Consider the following 21,402-nt stretch of genomic DNA (forward strand, 5'->3'; position numbering starts at 1 on the left):
AAAACTAATAATGTGATGAATTTCGAGATTATCTTACAGTTTTTCTCAATTGCTAAAACACTAAACCCTATTGTCTGAACCAAATGCTCAGTTGCCTGAACCCACTGATTGAATCAATCACTCTTTTGGCAAAACCATAAGCACTTTTCACCTGTTTAGACACAACTTGTCAACACATTTTCATTGTGATGCACCTGTGCTGCATAATGGTGAGCACAGGTGACAAAAGTCAAACACAATTAAAGCACAGGTGTCACCACTTGAACACAACAACTCAAAATTGATCACACTTGTGGCTAATGATGTGAGGGAACATATACAGTAAGCCAGTTCAGAGAGCACTGGTTTGTGAGGCTCTACAATGGATAGAAATCTGAGAGGAAGAGTTCGTGTGAGAGGTGGTCGAGGTGGTCAGCGAAGACAAAGAACAGTAATATCTGATGAAATCAGAGCTACTGTGATTGACCATGTTCTTGTCCATGGTATTAGCATGAGGGAGGCTGGACAAAGGGTACAACCAAACATCAGTAGATTCACTGTGTCCACCATAATCCGAAGATTTAGAGAAGAGAACAGGTAATTACCTTTTTTTGACATTATAGTACAGTATGTAAATGTTGACAGCAATTACTGTATGACACTATATACTGTACCACAGTATACTGTAAGTAAATGTATGTTTCAGTACATCACTGTACCAATGTACTGTAGTATTGTAATGGAGGGTTGGTCTAACTGTTTGTAGGCCTAGTATTCCATGTATATTTTTTTGTAACTCCATGTTCTCTTTATGTAGAATTGAAAGACTGCCACATGGGGGTGTGAGGACAGGTATGTTCTCCCCACACCAAGAGACCCTAATTGTTGATATGGTCCGTGAGAACAATGCCATTAAACTGAGTGAAATTCAGCAGAAGATCATTGAGGACCATGTAAATTTTGAGGGTATCAACAGTGTCAGCCTCTCTACTGTTGATCGTGTCCTCAAGCGCAACAACTGCGCATGAAACCGCTATACAGAGTGCCATTTGATCGCAACTCAGACCGAGTCAAAGAGCAAAGGTTCCAGTATGTACAGGTTGGCATATATCCAGACACATTCAATGTTGATTACTCTAGGTAGTGATTTACTGTAGTGGCCTAAATCACTTTTTCTGTATCACTTACAAAACTATATCTATTTCTACAGAGGGTTTTTCAACTGGATGCAATGGAAATACCCCATGAATATATCTACATGGATGAAGCTGGGTTTAATCCACCAAAAGGAGAAGGAGAGGCCGTAATGTGATTGGCCATCGGGCCATTGTTGGTGTTCCTGGGCAGCGTGGTGGCAATGTCACATTATGTGCTGCCATCTGCAATCATGGGGTTGTCCACCATCATGCCAACCTGGGGCCCTACAACACTCACCAGCTCCTCATTTTCCTCAATCACATGCGAGATGCTCTGTTAGGGCAGCAGGATGAGCATCCCATCTATGTTGTTGTTTGGGACAATGTGAGTTTTCACAGAGCCCTCCAGGTTAGAGAGTGGTTCAATATGAACCAAGGATTTATCAATCTTTGCCTTCCACCGTACTCCCCTTTCCTAAACCCCATTGAGGAATTCTTCTCCTCATGGCGGTGGAAGGTATATGAACGCATATGTAATGTAATGCAGGTATATGTAATGAACCTTACACCAGGGTAAATCTCCTGCAAGCCATGGGACTTGCCTGTGGTGACATAGGTGTGGAGGCATGCCAAGCCTGGATACGGCATGCCAGGGGTTTTTTCCCCCGTTGCCTGGCCAGACAAAATGTGGCCTGTGATGTGGATGAAGTCCTGTGGCCTGACCCAGTACGGAGACATGATGCTGTGGCTGAGTAATGCACTTATTTGTATATTTTTGTACTTTATTTTTACATGGGCTTACTGTACACAAGTGGCAAACGCATACTGTAAGATTTCTGTTTGTTTTTACAAGTGCTACATGTAAATGCACAAGATTTCTGTTTTGTCTTTTTGTACAAGTGCTCCAGTAAATGCACAGATTTTTTGTTTTGTTTTGCAACATGCATTTAGCCTACAGTGAACAATAAACATTTATTTCCCCAGCCTCATGTCCTGAGCATTGTGTTTTCTATTTTTCTACGTAGTATTTAGTGACTGTTCAGTAGTGTTTTTAATTTTGATTGACTCGGGGCACGATTTGACAACATAGTTCAGTTTTGAGCACAGATTGAACTGTTTAGAGGTGAAAGTTTGGTTTTGCAAGAAGAGTCTGAGGTTTTGTGAATGTAGCTTGAAAAATGGGCTTTGTGTTCACAGTTTAGAGAAAAGGAGAGCAGCTTTCAAGAAATGTGTCTTAGCAATTGAGAAAAACTGTAACATGATCTGCACTGCAGGGATTGAGTCATTGTAGGAGTGGTTAGTCTGAAGCTCTTGAAATTACCACTGTGTAAAATTACACATTTCACATTGCAAAAGAAAATTGCAGTAAACAGTGTTTGCGTGTCGAAGTGTGTTGCTGGCACAAATCTTCTTCACCACAGAGAGCGATGAATGTGACGCTGGAAAAGCTTCAACACACTTCATGTCATTTTCAAGATAATCCTAAAAACTCTCCATTAGGAGAGAAGCCTCAGCTGATTAAAAGTGCATTTGTTTTCTGCTAGTCATGGAATTACATGCACAAAATGTTCCTATTATGTGACAGATGATAATCTGAGAAGAGCTTCATGTCTCTGTTCTAGAGAGTTTACAGCATTAGAGTTATTTATCTGCGTAATTTATTAAACATGTGTTGAATGCAGCTCTACTGTCACAGCCGAGGAAGATTTTACTCACAGGTTGGAAAGTAGCTATAACTCTGTCTCTGTCGCAGGTGTTTCTATAAAATGAGGCATTAATGAGACAGTAGTTGTCGAGGAAGAATGAACTGAGGTCATTTCTGATCATCTCTCCATGGGAACTGAAACCATGACTTGAGCAACTACTACCTGTATCGTAGCGTACCACATTTGTGATTTTACTTTGATACGGGTTCACATAGACTTAACGTGTTGGAGAACACAATGGTTAAAAAGAAAAAACAAAAACTAGTTATCAACAGTGCTGTAGTTTCTCATCATATGCTTCAGTGATTGTGTAATATTGTGTTTTCTGGTCGTCACTTCTTCATTAAGCTGCGAGGGAAATGGTGTGTGTGTTGTAAGATTAGTGTGTTCTGTCCATCAACCCGACACCACTGACCTGACCAGAGACTCACATGATGAAACACTTCTTCTAATACAGCCGTAAATCCAACAAGAACAACTGTAATCTGTGTGTATTCACAATGAATGCCAATGTATTTCTTATTCATAGAGAGAGAGAGAGAGAGAGAGAGAGAGAGAGAGAGAGAGAGAGAGAGAGAGAAAGAGTGTGTGTGTGTGTGTTTGAGACAGACAGAGAGTGTGTGTGTGTGTGAGAGAGAGAGAGAGAGAGAGAGAGAGAGAGAGAGTGTGTGTGTGTGTGTGTGTTTGAGACAGACAGAGAGTGTGTGTGTGTGTGAGAGAGAGAGAGAGAGAGTGTGTGTGTGTGTGTGTGTGTGTGTGTGTGTGTGTGTGTGTGTGTGTGTGTGTGTGTGTGTGTGTGTGTGTGTGTGTGTGTGAGAGAGAGAGAGAGTGTGCGTGCGTGCTTCTGTTAAAACACACGGAAGGAATCGATTCATTCGCCTGAACTCGAGACATCAGTTAGAAAGATGAACACATGATATCAGTTAAAGATGAACACATGATATCAGTTAAAGATGAACACATGATATCAGTTAAAGATGAACACATGAGATCAGTTAAAGATGAACACATGAAATCAGTTAAAGATGAACACATGAGATCAGTTAAAGATGAACACATGAGATCAGTTAAAGATGAACACATGAGATCCGTTAAAGATGAACACATGAGATCAGTTAAAGATGAATACATGAGATCATGAGATCAGTTAAAGATGAACACATGAGATCAGTTAAAGATGAACACATGAGATCAGTTAAAGATGAACACATGATATCAGTTAAAGATGAACACATGAGATCCGTTAAAGATGAACACATGAGATCCGTTAAAGATGAACACATGAGATCAGTTAAAGATGAACACATGAAATCAGTTAAAGATGAACACATGAGATCAGTTAAAGATGAACACATGAGATCCGTTAAAGATGAACACATGAGATCCGTTAAAGATGAACACATGATATCAGTTAAAGATGAACACATGAGATCATGAGATCAGTTAAAGATGAACGCATGAGATCAGTTAAAGATGAACACATGAGATCAGTTAAAGATGAACACATGAGATCCGTTAAAGATGAACACATGAGATCCGTTAAAGATGAACACATGAGATCAGTTAAAGATGAACACATGAGATCCGTTAAAGATGAACACAGGAGATCATGAGATCAGTTAAAGATGAACACATGAGATCAGTTAAAGATGAACACATGAGATCAGTTAAAGATGAACACATGAGATCAGTTAAAGATGAACACATGAGATCATGAGATCAGTTAAAGATGAACACATGAGATCAGTTAAAGATGAACACATGAGATCAGTTAAAGATGAACACATGAGATCAGTTAAAGATGAACACATGAGATCAGTTAAAGATGAACACATGATATCAGTTAAAGATGAACACATGAGATCAGTTAAAGATGAACACATGCGATCAGAAAGATGAACACATGATATCAGTTAAAGATGAACACATGAGATCAGTTAAAGATGAACACATGAGATCAGTTAAAGATGAACACATGATATCAGTTAAAGATGAACACATGAGATCAGTTAAAGATGAACACATGAGATCAGTTAAAGATGAGCACATGAGATCCGTTAAAGATGAACACATGAGATCAGTTGAAGATGAACACATGAGATCCGTTAAAGATGAACACATGAGATCAGTTAAAGATGAACACATGATATCAATTAAAGATGAACACATGAGATCAGTTAAAGATGAACACATGAGATCAGTTAAAGATGAACACATGATATCAGTTAAAGATGAACACATGAGATCAGTTAAAGATGAACACATGATATCAGCTAAAGATGAACACATGAGATCCGTTAAAGATGAACACATGAGATCAGTTAAAGATGAACACATGAGATCAGAAAGATGAACACATGAGATCAGTTAAAGATGAACACATGAGATCAGAAAGATGAACACATGAGATCAGTTAAAGATGAGCACATGATATCAGTTAAAGATGAACACATGAGATCAGAAAGATGAACACATGAGATCAGTTAAAGATGAACACATGAGATCAGTTAAAGATGAACACATGAGATCAGTTAAAGATGAACACATGAGATCAGAAAGATGAACACATGAGATCAGTTAAAGATGAACACATGAGATCAGTTAAAGATGAACACATGAGATCAGTTAAAGATGAACACATGATATCAATTAAAGATGAACACATGAGATCAGTTAAAGATGAACACATGAGATCAGTTAAAGATGAACACATGAGATCAGTTAAAGATGAACACATGATATCAGTTAAAGATGAACACATGATATCAGTTAAAGATGAACACATGAGATCCGTTAAAGATGAACACATGAGATCAGTTAAAGATGAACACATGATATCAGTTAAAGATGAACACATGAGATCAGTTAAAGATGAACACATGAGATCAGTTAAAGATGAACACATGAGATCAGTTAAAGATGAACACATGAGATCAGTTAAAGATGAACACATGAAATCAGTTAAAGATGAACACGTGAGATCAGTAAAAGATGAACACATGAGATCAGTTAAAGATGAACACATGAGATCAGTTAAAGATGAACACATGAGATCAGTTAAAGATGAACACATGAGATCAGTTAAATATGAACACATGAGATCAGAAAGATGAACACATGAGATCAGTTAAAGATGAACACATGAGATCATTTAAAGATGAACACATGAGATCAGTTAAAGATGAACACATGAGATCAGTTAAAGATGAACACATGAGATCAGTTAAAGATGAACACATGAGATCAGTTAAAGATGAACACATGAGATCAGTTAAAGATGAACACATGATATCAGTTAAAGATGAACACATGAGATCAGTTAAAGATGAACACATGAGATCAGTTAAAGATGAACACATGAGATCAGTTAAAGATGAACACATGATATCAGTTAAAGATGAACACATGAGATCAGAAAGATGAACACATGATATCAGTTAAAGATGAACACATGAGATCAGTTAAAGATGAACACATGAGATCCGTTAAAGATGAACACATGAGATCAGTTAAAGATGAACACATGAGATCAGTTAAAGATGAACACATGATATCAGTTAAAGATGAACACATGATATCAGTTAAAGATGAACACATGAGATCAGTTAAAGATGAACACATGATATCAGTTAAAGATGAACACATGAGATCAGTTAAAGATGAACACATGAGATCAGTTTTCAGAATAAGGATTTTCAGTAGTTTCTACTTGCTTACACTTTACAATTGGTCCAATTCGTTTTTTACATTAACATAACAAGGAGCAAAATATTTTCACATTTATTAATGTTAGTTGATAAAAATATTTGTATTAGTGTTAGAAAAATGTTCAAAGATACCTTTTTTTAAAATGTGTTTGTAAAAGTTGACTAACTAAGATTAATAAATGCATTAGACGTATTGTTCACTGTTAGTTCGTGTTAACTAATTTAGTTAACAAATCAAACCAATAACATTATTCAGATAAAAATTTTGCTTTAATAATGTATTGTACAGTAAATGTTAAAATTAACCTTAACTAATATTAATAAATGCTGTAGAACTATTTTCATTGTTACTTTATATGAATTAATATTATATAACTAATGTTAACAAGTGAAACCTCACTGTAAAGTGTTACCGTACATTTGAAAGTTGAAGGATAAATGTAGTGTGCACCCGAGTAGTAGCAATTCATCGATTCATCATCCATCCATCCATCCATCCACCCTAATGTCAATCCATCCATCCAGCCTAATGTATATCCATCCATCCACCTTATTGTCCATCTATTCATCCATCCATCCATCCATCCATCCTAATGTCAATCCATCCATCCACCCTAATGTCAATCCATGCATCCATCCATCCATCCAGCCTAATGTCAATCCATCCATCCACCCTAATATCCATCTATTCATCCATCCATCCATCCATCCTAATGTCAATCCATCCATCCACCCTAATATCCATCTATTCATCCATCCATCCATCCTAATGTCAATCCATCCATCCAGCCTAATGTCAATCCATGCATCCATCCATCCACCCTAATGTCCATCTATTCATCCACCCAGCCATCCATCCAGCCTAATGTCAATCCATCCATCCATCGTAATGTCCATCTATTCATCCATCCATCCATCCACCCTAATGTCAATCCATCCATCCATCCATCCTAATGTATATCGATTCATCCATCCATCCAATCCACCCTAATGTCCATCTATTCATCCATCCAGCCATCCATCCAGCCTAATGTCAATCCATCCATCCATCCATCCACCTTAATGTCCATCTATTCATGCATCCATCCATCCACCCTAATGTCCATCTATTCATCCATCCATCCATCCATCCAGCCTAATGTCAATCCATCCATCCATCCATCCACCTTAATGTCCATCTATTCATGCATCCATCCATCCACCCTAATGTCCATCTATTCATCCATCCATCCATCCATCCACCCTAATGTCAATCCATCCATCCACCCTAATATCCATCTATTCATCCATCCATCCATCCTAATGTCAATCCATCCATCCAGCCTAATGTCAATCCATGCATCCATCCATCCACCCTAATGTCCATCTATTCATCCACCCAGCCATCCATCCAGCCTAATGTCAATCCATCCATCCATCGTAATGTCCATCTATTCATCCATCCATCCATCCACCCTAATGTCAATCCATCCATCCATCCATCCTAATGTATATCGATTCATCCATCCATCCAATCCACCCTAATGTCCATCTATTCATCCATCCAGCCATCCATCCAGCCTAATGTCAATCCATCCATCCATCCATCCACCCTAATGTCCATCTATTCATCCATCCATCCATCCATCCACCCTAATGTTAATCCATCCATCCATCCATCCATCCTAATGTATATTTATTCATCCAATGCATATGGTCATCCATTCACCCTAATGTCATCCATCTTAATGTCCATCTGTTCATCCATCCATCCAGAAAAGAAGACAGACATTGTCGTTTGTTAAAAATCCAAAGCTTGTACTGTACAGACAATAAATAGTCCTTGCAAAGGTAAGACATAATTTCCATTCCTCATACTAACATCTATACAGCTGATATGAAACTCAAGTTTTAGTAGGAACCCAGAAACGTTTGGGGTGTCACTACAGCACCAACACTGGTGTGGGAAAAAAGAATCGAAAGAGTCACATGCTTGATCCCCAATCCCCCCGTCCCACCCCCCATTGGCATCAAAAAGCGACCGTTTAAAACAGTCCATTACAAAAAAACAAAAAAGATGCGAAAAAAAGTCAATGTCTTTTTATTCAAACAGTCTTCCAGCATCCCACGAGAGTCCCCTGAAGAGAATAAAGGTTCGATAACTCGGCTGAGAGGAGTTTGGAGGGTTTTGCCTTCTTCAGGCTGAAGCTCCAGAGACACGGTCTCCAAGGTTCACTAGCGCCCAAATATCAGGCCCTCCATGGAGCGCCCATGGACAGCCTCCTGAGGTCTTAGACTTCACAGAGATACCGTTAGCATATTCTTCACAGAAGAAACCTAGCTATGGTCGGTGGAACCTGCAGTGCAAAGGAAGAAAACACTTGTAAGTGCTGGCCGACCAAAAAATGAGCTATCATCCATCAATTGTGTATTAATAGAACAGTGTGTGTGCGTTCTAGACAGATCTGCGCTCGGCAGGACCTTGTTCAGCTATTTGTGCCCACAGAAATGAGGTCTAACGTAAAACAGACGTAAGCTAAATGTGAGCAAGCATTTGTTACACACGTCGGCGAGCGCTAGTGTGTGCTGATTCTGCACTTCAGAACAGATACAGCTATATTAAGAACAACCTCCTATATTGATCGACTGTATGTGTTCGCGCACCTGTATCGCTTACGCAAGGGACTGCACATAATCTATCAAAGATGCGGTGACTTTTCTGTGGCGAATGCTTATGCAAACATGGAACAGTATATGGAAACAGGCCATGAACAAATGTATGAAGAAGTGGAGACACACACTGACCTTGTCAGGTGTTTGCTTGACGCATGGACCTCCATTTCATTGCTCTTGAACTCGTTCAGCTCTTTACGTATCGCCGCCTGCGAGGCATAAACAACAACAATGATGAACACCCACACAAGATCACCTGTTTCTGCCTGACGCTTTATAGAAATACACATAATGTCAGTTCTTTAGAATACTAAAGCTCATTATCCTTTTCCACACATTGTTTAATCACTACACAACCATTCAGAGATTTTTATTTATTTTTGAATGAAGTCCCCTCTGCTCATCCAGGCTGCATTTATTGGATCAAAAATACAGTCAACACAGTAACATTGAGAAAAATTGTTGCAATTTAAAATAGCTGTTTTCTATTTCAGTTAAAAAAGCTGAATTTTCAGCATCATTACTCCGGTCTTCAGTGTCACATGATCCTTCAGAAATCACTATAATATGTTAGAATGCACTTCATATTTTTATGGAAATCATCATACATTTAATTTCTCAGGATTCTTTGATGAATAAAAAGTTTTTAAAAAGCATTTAAAAAAATAGAAATCTTTTGTAACATTATAAATGTATTTACCGTCACTTTCGACCAATTTAATGTAGCCTTGAATAATAACAGTATTCATTTCTTTCAAAAAAGAAAAAAGTATTTTGGCTATAATTTGATAATGCTGTGTGGAACTGTTTAACACACCATATACAACTTTTTCTGTAAAACAAAAACCACAGATTTCCCCCATGATTGTTTATAAAGTTTAGTTATGTATCTATCATTTTATTGATGTGCTATATAACATATCAGGATATTGTAGATCCATAAGCCCTACCTACACTGTAAAAAATGATATTATCAGTAAGTCATGGCAACTATTTTAACTCATAAAAAAAACATTTTTTTAATGTTATACGAGATTCAACTCGTTTTTTTTAAGTCAGTTTAATATCATTTAAGTTTAAATGACTGTTACAACCAAGTTGATAATACTTGAAAATGTAAGGCATCAACTTAAGTTTTTAAGTTGAGATAGGTAAAAGTTTTTTTTACAGTGTAGTATCTTGTATTTTATATTATATCAAATGTCTCAGTAAAATGTCTTGTGTGTGGTGTCCTGTAGAGGGTGTGTGTGAGTCCATAACACACACACCTTATCTGCAGCCGACAGTCTCGTCCAGGGCTTGTCTGCTCTCCTGTCGTAATCCTGAGCTTTGGCCACTTCCACATAATCACTGAAACGGATCAGAATCTTCCGGTCCCGCAGCTCATCAACAGTGGGCCGCTGGTTGAGCTGGAAACACACGAGGAAGAGGGAGGTTTAGTCAAACAGCTGCACTAAGGAACACTGTTAACAAATGATGAGCTGCATGTTTCAATCTGTTGTAATGCCAACAAGAGACACAGACTACAGTTAGACTCAACATGAACTCCTTTACTTAATTAGGAATGATTCAAGTCATTAATATATACATTTATTTATTTACCATTGGTGTCTTTTTTCATTCTTCTGTTTCTACAAAGCCTCTCGAGGTTTCAATGATTTTACTACATAAAGGGGGGTTGTGTCACTTTTTTGATTTAATGCTTTAATAAAAATTAATTAATGCTTTTCCGTTAACTTCAGCATTTGCGGAATGCAATATTTGCAGAGTGGAGGAATTTGTGATTTTTCTCTTAAGAATTCTAATCTCGTCCAATTATTATCAATAATATTCTTAAAAATATTTTTTATACAGGGTGACATAGGGAGTTTATAGGTTCATGAGCCACTGCTGAGTGACTGGTATTACAGCAGTAAAAGTGTTTTTTCTTCAATAGCAGACTATGAGTGCATACTACATATGACAACAGAGCCGATGTGTGTGTGTATATGTATCTCTGTCAGGATTCATTTCACACACCTTTCTGTTCAGCCTTTGTTTGATTTCTCTTCTCTCCTCTTGTTCTGTCTGGTCATTCCTCTCTGCAAATCCAACAAAAAAACACACACATGAGAAAGAAGCACGCACACCGTCCACAGAGGTACAGATAGATTAACTTAATCCAGCGCACCACATGATGAGCACGATTCACTCAACCTCACTCGTGTACGACTGCTAGAGTATCAGTATCTTTAAGCTATTCGATTCAGTAAGCGATTTCTAAGAAACACGGTTGAAACCGGACGGGACCGAACGCCACATAACACACTTGTAGCCAATCAGCAGTAGGGGGCGTGTCCACTAATGATGAGAGAGGAAAGAGAGTGAGCCAATCAGCAGTAGGGGGCGTGTCCACTAATAATGAGGGAGGAAAGGGAGTGAGCCAATCAGCAGTAGGGGGCATGTCCAACCATGATAAGGGTGTAGAGAGAGAAACTGAACCAATCAGCAGTACGGGGCGTGTTCAATCATGATGAGGGAGGAGAGAGAGAGAGAGAGAGAGAGAGTGAACCAATCAACAGTGGGGAGCGTGTCCAATCATGATGAGGGAGGAGAGAGAGAGAGAGAGAGAGTGAACCAATCAACAGTAGAGAGTGTGTCCAATCATGATGAGGGAGGAGAGAGAGAGTGAACCAATCAGCAGTAGGGGACGTGTCCAATCATGATGAGGAAGGAGAGAGAGAGAGTGAACCAATCAGCAGTAGGGGGCGTGTCCAATCATGATAAGGGAGTAGAGAGAGAGAGTGAACCAATCAACAATAGGGAGCGTGTCCAATCATGATAAGGGAGGAGAGAGAGTGAACCAATCAGCAGTAAGGGGCGTGTCCAATCATGATGAGGGAGGAGAGAGAGAGAGAGTAAGCGAGATCTGAAGAAAGACTGTAGAAAGAGAAATGGCTGAGAGACATTACAAAAGAGAAAAGGCCAGAGGAATATCAGAAGGGTTATGATCAGCGTTAATATTAGGAAAGCTTTCCAGCGCTGGAGAGAACTCAGCGGGAAGGCCTGAAAACGGACACTGAGTAACACTGGTTTTGCTATGATACACAGAACCAAGATATGCTGATGTTGTGAACAATGCAATGAAGGGAGGGGTGTGTTTGTTTGGGTTGATTTCAAATATAAAGTGTTTCTCAGAAATCGCTTACTGCACATTTAATTCAAATGTCAGTATATATTATATTCAAAATGTATATATATATTTTTTTTATTAACATTATTTTCTTATTTTTTTCTGGTTTCCCCGTCAAACTCGTGCAGATCTCGTGAACATCTGTGTCGGCAGCTGTCCTGAAGACCCTCGTTCACCACAGCAGAGCGGCAGATTATCGCATTTCTTTGATAGGCTTTGTTCTTTCAGAGCGCAGGATAACATTGTTCCCATATGTGGATTATCAGAATCTGTGCTGCGGAGGACTTAACAGACGCACGTGTTGATCCAGTATGATTAAACTATGAAAAACCACTTTGGAAAACGCTTTTAATGTTCCAATTCTTTAGGACACTCTGCTTGTTGCTCGTCCTTGCTTTGACTCTTAAAAATAAAGGTTCTTTTTTGGCATTGATGGTTCCGTGTAGAACATTTACCATCGTTCTTTATGGTGAAAAAGGTTCTTTAGAATATCACAATGATTACTTAACAGTAAGAAAATGGTTATTTTCTTCGTTAGCACTTTATTTTACAGTCCTGTTCCCCATGTACATGTGCACTTATTATAGTAATTACAATAACTAGGCACTAACCCTAAACCTAACCTGTAGTTACCCTCGGGTACCCAGTACTCACTCAGGTAAGTACACATAAGTGCACGTACTGTAAAATAAAATGCAAGCAGAATGTTGTGTCTGAACTTCTGTTCTTTCCTGGAATGGCAGTTGTGTGAGAGTGTGTGTCAGCACAGATACACACAGGTGCAGAGGCTCCGCTAAATAAACAAGACCCAGCACAAGTGTGCAAGCTTTGTAAAATTCCTTTTACACTAATAAAGAAAAATCCGAAAAAGAAAATATATTCTCAAAGGTTTTTCTTTCTTATAAAGAATTACTAATAACCAAGTTTGATGTCTGATTTATATTTATTTATTTATTCTTAATTTTTTTTTACCTATGTTCTTAGTATTATTAAAATAGGGGTTGTATGCTTTAGTTAATTTTGTTTGTGTATTTGTTTTTAGTATTATCATTATAGGGTATATCATGTTTCAGTTCATATATTATGGTTATAGAATGCTTTAGTGAAAGTTTTGTTTTATGAATGTAGTAGTAAGGTACTGTAGATAGATTGATGTTGTCTGTGTGCAAGGACTGAAGGTGGCTGATGCTATTGTATCAAATCTAATTTCCTGAGAAATATTAATAAAGTATCTTTCTATCTAAATAATAATAAATTCATCAAAAAAGCTATTATAAAGCAGTTAAATGAAGCTGTGTTTCTGATCATGAGTAGATCTGTGTAAGAGTAATCACTGATATTATTGTGTCAAGCTTCTGACAGATAATCTCTTTATTCCAACATAATCTGATCTAAACATGTATAACCTCATGCTGTTCGTTAGATTTACACGGAATATTTGTAGCTCAAATTCATTTGTTATACTGGAGGACTGTTTAAAGGGGTCATATAATGGTACATGCACTTTTTCAAGTTGATTGTACTGAAATGTGTGTTGGCAGTGCCTGTACACAACCATCATATAATGATAAAAATCTATCCAGTGTTTTTGTTTTAATCTCCTTATATGTTTTCCCCTGCCTCAAATTGAGCCGTTCGATTTTGTGACGTCACTAAATCGGACGCCCCTCCCACGATTGTTGATTGACAGCAGCGTTTCAACACAAACCCGCCCTGAGCGAGCTGTCAGTCATCATAGTCCGTCATTGTTGATACGCTGGAGCAGAATAAGCGATTGTGGTGTTCTGTTCTTGGGCGTAATAAAGAAAACAGCCGTAATTTTGATGTTCCTAAATCCGATCCGCTGAAGACACAGTGGCTGAGTTTTGTTTTCGAAGGGAATATTCCCCACGAGCAACGTCAATGCTTTCATGTTTGCGCGATTCGCAAATCTTTTCTCACCAGACTGCTTTATTAACGAAGGAAGTAACTTATAAAGCTGATTTTGATAAGAAGCTGCTCCTGAAAAAAGATTTGTTACCAACTATTCATGTCTCCCTGCTGAACCTCCAGAAAAAGTAAGTGTAAAATTGTATTTATTATATTTTAATATAATAACCAACCATTCAGAAACGTCATGTTCGAGCCTTAATTGTCGAACTTCTTCGGGTTCCGACTCCGGTTCAAACTGATACGGTTGCACAGATGTGTCCTCCTCAGAGACTCCCGCTGCCATTTTTTCCCTATACCCTCAACTGTTGTCAAGGAAACACTCCACGTGCGGTGTGGTCATAACGCTGTTATGAACTCCCGCAGAACAGAGGGGCGGAGTGAGCGAAGCTCATTATCATTTAAAGGCATATGCACTGAAACGGCGTGCTGAAAACAGTTGTTTTTGACCAGGTAAAATTAGTGTTTTCTTACAATACTAACGAACATTTTTAATTAAAGTATATTAGACACTTTTAATTTAGACCCTAAAGAATCAAATTAACTTGTATGAAAATGGCATTATATGACCCCTTTAAGTGAACTGAAAAAATGTGAATTTATTCAAAATTCAAATCTAAATGGAAAAAAGTGACCAGTTACTGCATACAATTTAATGGTAGACATGTGATTTTGACCTTAAAGATTTATTTCTACACTCTAAAATATGCTGGGTTGTTTTACCCAACTTTGGGTCAAATATGGACCAACCCAAACGTTGGGTTAAAACAAGCCAGAATTTTTTAGTGCACACTCAAAAAAAAATGTAATCCCTTTTTCAAGATTTACAATTTTGCATAATTCTTAAAATTAAGTTTAAACATGTTTGACCCTTTTATACTCATTTTTTACTTTATATTTTATACTCATTACAAATTCTTAATTCATAAAATGAGTAAGGATTATTTCATTCAATATGATGGAATTTTACTATAAATTGAAATTCATAAATCTTGAAAAAAGACAAAGGTTATTTGAGTGTACCTGACCTAACTCTAAAAAATGACTGTTGTGGTCAATCCTAATCCAGTCAAGCAGTTTTGTTGAACACAACCAGTTCATTTAGACATGACATGAGATTTAAAATTTTACCTGACAGAATTGCTTTACTGTAAATAAAAATATACACTTTCTTTTAAACATAGAGTAGTATATACATTTTAAACACGCAGGTAACAAACATTATTGCAAAGTGTGACTATAACAATATACAAAAACACAGACAAAAAAATTATAAGTAAAAAAAAAAAAAATCCATGGGAAAGGAAATACTTTTTGTATGCATCTCTAGTCTTTATCTCTCATCTGACAGGTGTGATACTCACGTTTGAGGATGTTTCTGCTCTCCAGCTCTTCCACGGCTGGTCTCTGACTCAATCTCCTGCGGAAAAACACCAAAATCACGTTCTGGACCATTTTCACGCAATCTCCAAAAGTGTCTGTGACAGTCTGTGCTCAGTGAGTGTCAGTGGGGATCCCGCGACCCGCGCATGTTACAGGCGAACCCTGCGTCCCATCTCGCGTCTAAACATCGCCGAGGATCATCGCATCTAAAGCTCTTACACCTCCACATTTAGTATTATCTGTGCTGGAAATTCCCTGATTTCACGGAAGAAACCGAACGGCACTTGTTCATGGGTGCGCGCGTAGGCTACTACACGAAAGCCTCATCGACGAAGAAATAAGTAGAAAGTGACGGGCTGTATTAAAAGGTAATTGAAAAGAGTGAAAAAGAGCCAGAGATGAGCATCTGGTCCTGAGTTCTCTGAAGTCTCGGAGTGGTGTGATCCCGGAGATCCTTCTTCACGCATCATTTATAAAGGGGGCGGCGCGTGCGGGAGAGATTCCTGCAGGAATATGCTGCAGTCAGGGAAAATACAACCTCTGATGGATGCTTTAATATCCAAACACATCTATGCTGATTGCAACAGAACATAGGAGAGATATAGAGCGATAAAGCAGAACAATTAAATTGCAACAGGACACTATTGTTCGAAGGGAGAAGGATAATTTACTCTGGATAGTCAAAGGTGTTTTTCTAAACGACGCGGTCGCGAGACGTATTGGGCGGGGCTTTCATATTCATAAGTAAATATGCACGTAAATTATGTAATCGTTTAACTTATTTCAGCAATAATATGTTTTTATGGTATTTAAAAGCTTCTCAAAAACTTCTGAATTCTATAGATGACTTTCGAGGGATTGCTCATGCACTATTAACAGCAAAAAAATAATGTGTTTGACAGCTGATAAAATACACTCTCAATGCATATCATACAAAGTCTCAAAATGATTAATTTAATTTGGTTTGAATCAGCATTGGTATATCACAACAGGTGTGTCTGTCTAAGTCTGAGAGGTCTCAAAACATGAAATATCTGCATGAACAACATCAGTGACAAAAGCATCCGGTAGGAACGGATGGTGTTGTGCTCATCCACGCAGTGAGTTGTGATGGTGTTAAAAAGAAATAGATTTAACACATTTGTTGCATTAAACAAGACTGATCTTGTGTTGTCAAATTGTGCTGCTCGGATAACAATGATAAGAATAGTCCTCGTGTTGAAATCCCGGGACATTGGGCCTCTAGGTGAATACTAGTTTCACATCACTTCTTGACTGATAGATTCACATGACAGCTGAAGTATTCTCTGTTCGCCCACTTTAATTGTCACATCAGAACATGACGCCATAAATGATAAACAGCAGGCTTAAAGGGATACTCCACTTTTTTGGGGAAATAGGCTAATTTTACAACTCCCCCAGAGTTAAACTGTTGAGTTTTACCGTTTTTGAATCCATTCAGCCGATCTCCGGTTCTGGCGGTACCACTTGTAGCATAGCTTAGCATACATCATTGAAGTGGACAAGACCATTAGCATTTCTCAAAAAAAATGACCAAAGTGTTTCGATATTATTCCTATTTAAAACTTGACTCTTCTGTAGTTACATCGTGCACTAAGACAGACGGAAAATGTAAAGTTGCGATTTTCTAGGCTGATATGGCTATGAACTATACTCTCATTCCTGCGTAATAATCAAGAAACTTTACTGCCGTACCATGAGTGCAGCAGGTATAATCATAGACATCATATAGAGACTAGATGCCCTATTGGCCGCTGTGACGCAAGAAATGCGGCCGCCATCTTAAACCGGTCATACTCCTATTTGCGTTGCATAGCAGCAGTAGATGCCAGAGCACTGTGCAGCATATTCCTGCTCAAATCGGCAGACCATCACTCGGGGATTACTTTTCACGAGTCAGATTTAACATTTAACATTACCGAACTATTTGTTGTATTTTGTGAACAAAATATTCAATGTGTCCTGTATCGTAGCTACGTGTATGACCTTTGCAGCAAAAAAAAACGAGTGAAAATCAGTTCGGTATTCAGTGAGATATGATTAATTAAATGCGCTGGCAGCTCATTGCCCCTGCCAAACAGATTACACTGAGCGGAGCGGGTGACCGGTTTAAGATGGCGGCCCCACAGCTCGTCCTCGCCAATAGGCAGTAGCGGTCGATAGGGCGTCTATCTATATGATGTCTATGGACGTAATGATATGACGCAGCGCAGTTGACGGAAGATAGTCTATTTTCTGGCGCTAGGTCATATCATTGCGCCTGGGAACTCATGGTACGGCAGTAAAGTTTCTTGATTATTACGCAGGAATGAGAGTATAGTTCATAGCCATATCAGCTTAGAAACTCTCAACTTTACATTTTCCGTCGGTCTTAGTGCACGATGTAACTACAGAAGACTCAAGTTTTAAATAGGAAAAATATCGAAACACTTTGGTCTTTTTTTTTGAGAAATGCTAATGGTCTTGTCCACTTCAATGATGTATGCTAAGCTATGCTAAAAGTGGTACCGCCAGAACCAGAGATCGGCTGAATGGATTAAAAAACGGTAAAACTCAACATTTTAACTCTGGGGGAGTTGTAAAATTAGCTTATTTCCAAAAAAAAGTGGAGTATCCCTTTAAGACTGACTTCATAAACACAAACTGCTGTTAAAAAATGCAGTTCCAAATAAGAGATGGATATTTTTAAATCCTGCCCGATTGGCCCCAATCCTGGAAATATTATCTGTGGGAAGATTAAACTGAGCCATGCGGGCCGGTAGCTCAGCTGTGAGACAATATAAACTGAAGCCTTTAAAGTCAACATGAAATCAAAATAACTATTCTTATTTATTTATTTTTTGTGAACTATAGCATTGTTTATTATAAATGATTTCTTTGTGCAGCTCATAATCTTGAATAAGAATAATTCCTCTTGCAGCATATCTTCTCTTCTCTGATGACGAGGGCGGGGCAACCTGTCACTCACATGAGATCAGCCAATAGCAAACCACAACCATCCAATCAATTCCCTACAGACAAAATCAAGCCCCGCCCACATTTGTTCTAGTTTGAGAAGCCGTTTCACTCGGATATAAGCCACAATAGTGAAGACAAGACTAGTGCAACTTCTGTTTCATGCCAACTAAAAATGAAAATATATTTTTTTAAAGTTAATGTTAAAACTAAACCCCTGGTCAAAGCCTGACTCCACCCACTGGCAATATTTGAAAAATGCTGGAAAAGTGGGCAGAGCCCAGCGGAGATAGAGGCGACGAACCGAGGGCGGGGCTGAGCGGGGGGGCGTGCACCTTAGACCCGCAGTGACAGCTGCTGTCAAACTAGCTAAAATGGAGTGACGCAAGTAGCTTTGCAACAGAGCGGTCATTTGAAGTCGAGAACTTTTCTCCCCCACCTTCACCTGAAGTGGAGGAGGGGGAATTGTCTGTGGACACCAGCTCAAACTGCGGTCTTGACTCCCGCATCGCGATCGGCATCCGATTATTCTTATATTCAGTCAATTTGAGGTAATTTTTCCAGGATTATTATTACTATTACGTTCATTATATTTTGCTGCTATGTGAAAAAAATAATCAGCAAATCGCGCCGGCGCGTTTGTCGACACCAGAGGATTAATTAACTTTAGCCTAATAAGAAGGAACATAAATTGTGATTAAAAATATATGCTCACTCACATCATGACGCCGCTGCGGTGGTGGAGTTCATGCAGGAACAGCAGCGTTTGGCAGCGCGAGCTGTGTGGAGAAGCCTATTTCCACCTCCATTGCGTTGGAGAAGCAATCCCATGTAAAATGCAGGTTGCACACTGGAGCGATAGCCGAGATTAACTACCTAGGCTACACGAAATAATCTAAATAACTATATAAATGCTATGCTAACTAGATGCTAATATATACAGTATCTATCCTTAACGTTTTTCAATACTCGTAATTCCGACTCCTGACTCGCTACAGTAGTTTTGACGGAACCAGATGCTTTTATACCAGGGGTGCCAAGGGCGTGGTGAGCTCGCACCAAGGGCGTGACAGAGTGACGTCAGAGAGTATTCTACGTCAGAGAGTACCCCTACTGCAGGAGCTTTCCGTTTAACCTGAAGAGGGCAGCACTCAGATCAATCGAATCAATGAACAGCATTTATGAATCAACTCGAATCAATGAACAGCATTTATGAAGCTCCATTCTTACATATAATTAACTAAAAAAAGTTGTTTTAGTGTTTAGTTACTCTTTAATTTCAGCATTTACCAATACATTACTAAAATCAAAATTTCTATGGCTCAGAAGTTGCTTTGCTCCTGTCAGGGATAAAAACACCTTCTACTCGAACTACATTTAGTGTACACATGAAATCAATGCTTCCTATATAAAACTAACAGACTATAAAAGGGCAGGATGTGGAAAAAGTTTTTGTTTTCTACATGTATAAACCTGATATACACCACATAAATCCAGCATTTATTTCTGAAATATACAGCATGTGCTATAGAGAGAATGCTTATGAAATCTTAATAGAGGCTCTTGTGTAATACAACATCTCAAAAGGCGTTTTGTTCTTTTGAATACAGAACGCCCTGCAACCCTTCTTATTCAGACACACAAACGCCCCAAACCCTGGGGTCTCGTCCTTCCTGACGATAACTTCCTCCACTTTTGCAACATGAGGAATTGGTGTATATTAAGTGACCCGGCGATGTGTCAGAGTGATCAGCGGTTTGCAGGAACAGCTCCTGATGTGAGTGTCAGTGAGTCAGCCTGGATCTCACTGGATGTCATTGCTCACTGAGATGTGTTTTAATGCCCGAGCCTCGTCCCGGTCCAGCCAGCGCACTGAAGGGGTTTCAGACAGTCACTGGCAGCATGGGTGGCCATTATGGCTTTGATTGATGGCCAAGTGTGTCTAGGACACCCTGAGGGACAAGCATGCCAGGGATCATTATAGAAGTTTACATCCATGCTTAAGAATGGTTTGGGCGTTTATGTAACTGCCGGGGTGCTTCTTCGAGTGTCATTTAGATTCCTGACTGCATGTTAAAAATGAGATGTAAAGAAGGAACTGAAATCTTGTCTGTGCTGAAAAAAGAAATTAGTGCATAAACAATTTCACTCAGAAATTTCTAAAATAATTGCAAAGAATGGGCAAGTAGCACATTGAATTAAATGTGAAACTTTGAAGTAGAAAGAAATAGAAATAGTATTTTCTTGTAAAATGTACTGACAAATAGATAGATATAGATAGATAGATAGATACGTAGACAGATGAATAGATAGATAGATAGATAGATAGATAGATAGATAGATAGATAGATAGATAGATAGATAGATGAATAGATAGATAGATAGATAGATAGATAGATAGATAGATAGATAGATAGATAGATAGATAGATAGATAGATAGATAGATAGATAGATAGATAGCATTAAGCATTTGAGTCTATAACAATATTACAAATTGTTTTCTCTGATTGATCAAATACATTCACATGAAGATGTGTGTCAAGCAATAATGATGTTGAGCCCTATTCAAAATGCAGTGTCTACAGTTTAGTAAATATATATATATATATATATATATATATATATATATATATATATATATATATATATATATATATATATATATAAAGGCTTAAACATGAAAGCAATTTTACTCTGAGCCCTCTTTGAATAATTCATCAAATCTGGCGTCTGACCCCAGGTCTGCTCTTTAGAAGAGAGC

The 21,402-nt window shown here is 38.4% G+C and overlaps 1 protein-coding gene across 1 annotated transcript in view; it reads right to left on the reverse strand.

Moving 5' to 3' along the window:
* Positions 1-8,304: 8,304 nt before the first annotated feature.
* The window catches only part of phactr3b (phosphatase and actin regulator 3b), a 107,151-nt gene continuing 94,053 nt past the window's right edge, over positions 8,305-21,402 (reverse strand). The window contains exons 9-13 of the mRNA XM_077202627.1: positions 15,646-15,701; positions 11,200-11,261; positions 10,449-10,589; positions 9,313-9,389; positions 8,305-8,864 (exon numbers count right to left, since the gene is read on the reverse strand). Coding sequence (XP_077058742.1) covers positions 8,849-8,864; positions 9,313-9,389; positions 10,449-10,589; positions 11,200-11,261; positions 15,646-15,701 — 352 coding nt within the window. The 3' untranslated portion in view covers positions 8,305-8,848. The remainder of the gene's footprint in view (positions 8,865-9,312; positions 9,390-10,448; positions 10,590-11,199; positions 11,262-15,645; positions 15,702-21,402) is intronic.

Source organism: Siphateles boraxobius, unplaced genomic scaffold (assembly GCF_051911475.1).
Source record: "Siphateles boraxobius isolate OS27281-9 unplaced genomic scaffold, OSU_SipBor_1 5, whole genome shotgun sequence".
NCBI lineage: Eukaryota > Metazoa > Chordata > Actinopteri > Cypriniformes > Leuciscidae > Siphateles > Siphateles boraxobius.